The sequence below is a fragment of the Triticum aestivum genome, chromosome 6B (assembly GCF_018294505.1).
Source record: "Triticum aestivum cultivar Chinese Spring chromosome 6B, IWGSC CS RefSeq v2.1, whole genome shotgun sequence".
NCBI lineage: Eukaryota > Viridiplantae > Streptophyta > Magnoliopsida > Poales > Poaceae > Triticum > Triticum aestivum.
In genome coordinates this window covers 50,022,198-50,025,246 of record NC_057810.1, presented here as the reverse complement: position 1 = coordinate 50,025,246, position 3,049 = coordinate 50,022,198, and the positions used below count along the sequence as shown (strand labels likewise).

The window sequence follows — 3,049 nt, the reverse complement described above, 5'->3', positions numbered from 1 at the left end:
TCTTGGCGTTAAACAAAAGATGAGGTTGCACTATTGTTTTTTCGAAAAGAAGGATAACCCTCGGCCCCTGAAACGAGTGTTGCATACATCCATCTTTATTGTGTTACTAAACAGAGTCTGACAAAATAAATATAAGGATCAACCCAAAGCCACCTTCCTGGCGATCTATGGCGCTACACCTACAAGCTTGATAATGTGCTCTGACCGCATCAATTCACACCATCTAATTCGATGGCCTCACGAAGCCGTCCTGCGGTGAGCTGAGAGCACGAACAAGTCTAGCCGATCCACAACACGCACTGCATGTGCACGCTCTTCGGTCCGCCAACATCATCTTTCGACATCCCATCTTTACGGGGATCATCACATTGACCTTGGTTGTGCTATTAATTGTGCATGATATCCCAACATATTCTATTGAAACGCCTAGTGAGTCATGGAGCAAGATACATTTACTGTCCGTGTACATGTGCAAGAAATTTACACTTATCATAGTTGTATCTTATTTGTGGACGAATAAAACCTGACATGGCGAAATTGGGATTTTGGACGTGCTACTATGTGTTTTAATCATGTTTGTGATGACCTGTATTTGTTCCGATCATAGGCTAGCAATCTATATCAATGGCGTGCATCCCAGATTACAAATCCTGTTTCTTCTGCATGGCGTAAGAATATTCTAGTGTGTTTGTGATGGTAATCCTCCTCAATGCCTATTATCCGGGTCTGGGTGCATCGATCAGGCATAGTATGCTTGATGTCCTGTTCATTCAACATGTTTGGTAACCTTTTATGATTCATCAACCTTTTGCATCAAGGAAGGTCGCACGAAAAAGTGGATCGGGAGCCGTCCGAGTCGCTCCTTAAAAAGTGGATCTCCAAACTGTTACGTCTGTCAGAATCAAATAACAGCGACGTTTTTAGACGGGCTGTGATCAGGCCAGCAAACCGACCTATGTACTACCGCGCGCACTCTATAAAACCATCCCATGGATCCACCGATATCGAAGCCTGTGCCAGCTCGCCACGTCGTTCACATCGCACACACGATGCCATCGTCACCACCGCCTGCGGCGGCGGCACCACGAAGCCGTCGATCCAAGAAAAAGACACGGACGTACCACGTGTCGGTGTTCTGGTTCACGCCGGTCCCGCTGCCGGAGAGGGACTGGGCGGAGCTGCACCCGGACCTGATCTCCTGCATCCTCCACAAGCTTGACCTGGCCGAGCTCCTGCTCGGCGGCATGGCCGGCGTGTGCCGCTCCTGGCGGCGGGCCGCCCGCGAAGAGCCGGAGTTGTGGCGCTGCATCGATCTCCGCGCCGGCCTGTGGTTCGTCGTGCCATTCCACCCCAAGTTCAGCCTCGAGGCAATGGTGCGGGCCGCCCTGCGATTTAACCAGGGCCAGTGCGAGGCCTTCCTGACCAACCTCGCCGACGACGATATCCTCCTCTTGCTCGCCAAGCAGTAAGATTTCTTCCTTCATTTCTTTCCCTAATTAATTACTTTCTCCATCCCAAAATTATTGTCTTGGATTTCTCTAAATACACGTATCTCCTAATATTCTTGTCTTGGATTTGTCTAAATACGGATGTATCTAGTAATATATATCCCAAACCTTCCGAAAGTCTGTCCCCCGTTGCTAGGGTTTTCGCCTTTATAGTTTGGTTGGATTAATTAGGGAGAATACGATGCGTCTTCATTTCTTTCTCTTTGATTAATTGCATTCTTAAATATTAATTTGTCATATATTGCAGGGCACCTGCGCTAAAGTGCCTTCATCTCCATAGGGGCTATGTCTCGGATGAAGGATTTGCGACGGTGATTAAGATGTTACCTCTACTTGAGGAGCTCGAGATTTCGAAATGTCCCCAAATATGTAGTAGGGGGGTATATGAACTTGTCGCTAGAGCATGCCCACTGCTAAAGCACTTCAGACATGTTTCAGGAAAGCACTGCCATGCTGATTACGCAATAACATTTGCGGCTCCAAGGATGCGCAAACTACGTTCCTTGGATGTTGTCGGTTGTACCTTCGGTAGGGAAGTTCTGGTAGCTATCCTAGACAATTGCCATGACCTACAGTACCTTAACATGGCATTGTGCAACCCTGTTGCCATTGATAACCTACCAGAAAAGCTTGCCTAGATGAGCATGGATGACCATGATCGGTACTCGAGCAACTACTACGATGACTATACTGGTTGTAAATACTGTTATCCCTACAAGCCTAGGTGTAGATACTGCCGTCCCTTATCCTTTTTGCAGTACGAAGACGATTCCTATGATGATTACTGCTACTACCTTGGTGACGGTGATGATGTTGATGATGCCGTTCTCGAAGAGTATGACAAGATCCTTGACATCAAGAGCATGCGTAGGTACTTAAGTTAATGTAAGGGTGTATATATGTCAATAATGTTTCAATGCCCCCTCTCAAATGTGTGCAAACTCGCTCAATAATATACATTTGATTTTTTTCTACATCTTTTGTTCCATTTCACTCGAAACAAGTTTAAGTGCTAGTCAAGTGAATGTGCCAAATTGTGTTCTTTATTTTCTAATCTCTTTACCTTATGACTGAAACATTTGTCATCTACCCCTAGCACCAGCAGATTGTGAACTCACCTTTACATCAAATTGTGAAATCGCACACAACAAAGAGAGGCTCGTTTGGCTTGCTTAGCCAACATTTGGTAATGCTAAAACTGATGCACCACAAAATTCTGCATAGACTCGTTCAGTTTGCTGCCAACGACCCGTAAATGGTGCCCCGTAGAAGTACAACATGCCAATTCTCAACTTGTTACAGATGCAGATCAGACTGCGGTGGAGCGCCGGTGTTCTCTGGTCCGAATCGGGTTGATGCTGCGGCCGAGGACGAGGCAGACGGTGAGTTTCACGACGGCGGTGCTGGAGCTCAAGTAACAGGAGAGTCGCGAGAGGAGGAAGACGAAGGAAAGAGGGGAGAATGAGAAGGGGGCGTTCGACCCTATTTATAAGGAAAGGATACAAGTGGGCGCGAAAAACGAGGAGGCCAAAACATGGTTA

General features: G+C 46.8%; 1 protein-coding gene across 1 annotated transcript; it reads left to right on the top strand.

Annotated features, from left to right (window-relative positions):
• Positions 1-942: 942 nt before the first annotated feature.
• On the top strand, positions 943-2,722 carry LOC123133411 (F-box protein SKIP19-like). The gene is made up of 2 exons (XM_044552909.1): positions 943-1,465; positions 1,756-2,722. Exons 1-2 carry the CDS (start codon positions 990-992, stop codon positions 2,144-2,146), a joined length of 867 nt encoding a protein of 288 aa, XP_044408844.1. The 5' UTR covers positions 943-989; the 3' UTR covers positions 2,147-2,722.
• The last annotated feature ends 327 nt before the right edge of the window (positions 2,723-3,049 follow it).

Coding starts and splice junctions, on each gene's coding strand:
- LOC123133411 (XM_044552909.1), top strand. CDS start 990: ATGGATCCACCGATATCGAAGCCTGTGCCAGCTCGCCACGTCGTTCAC. Junction 1,466..1,755: donor CTCCTCTTGCTCGCCAAGCA/GTAAGATTTCTT, acceptor CATATATTGCAG/GGCACCTGCGCTAAAGTGCC.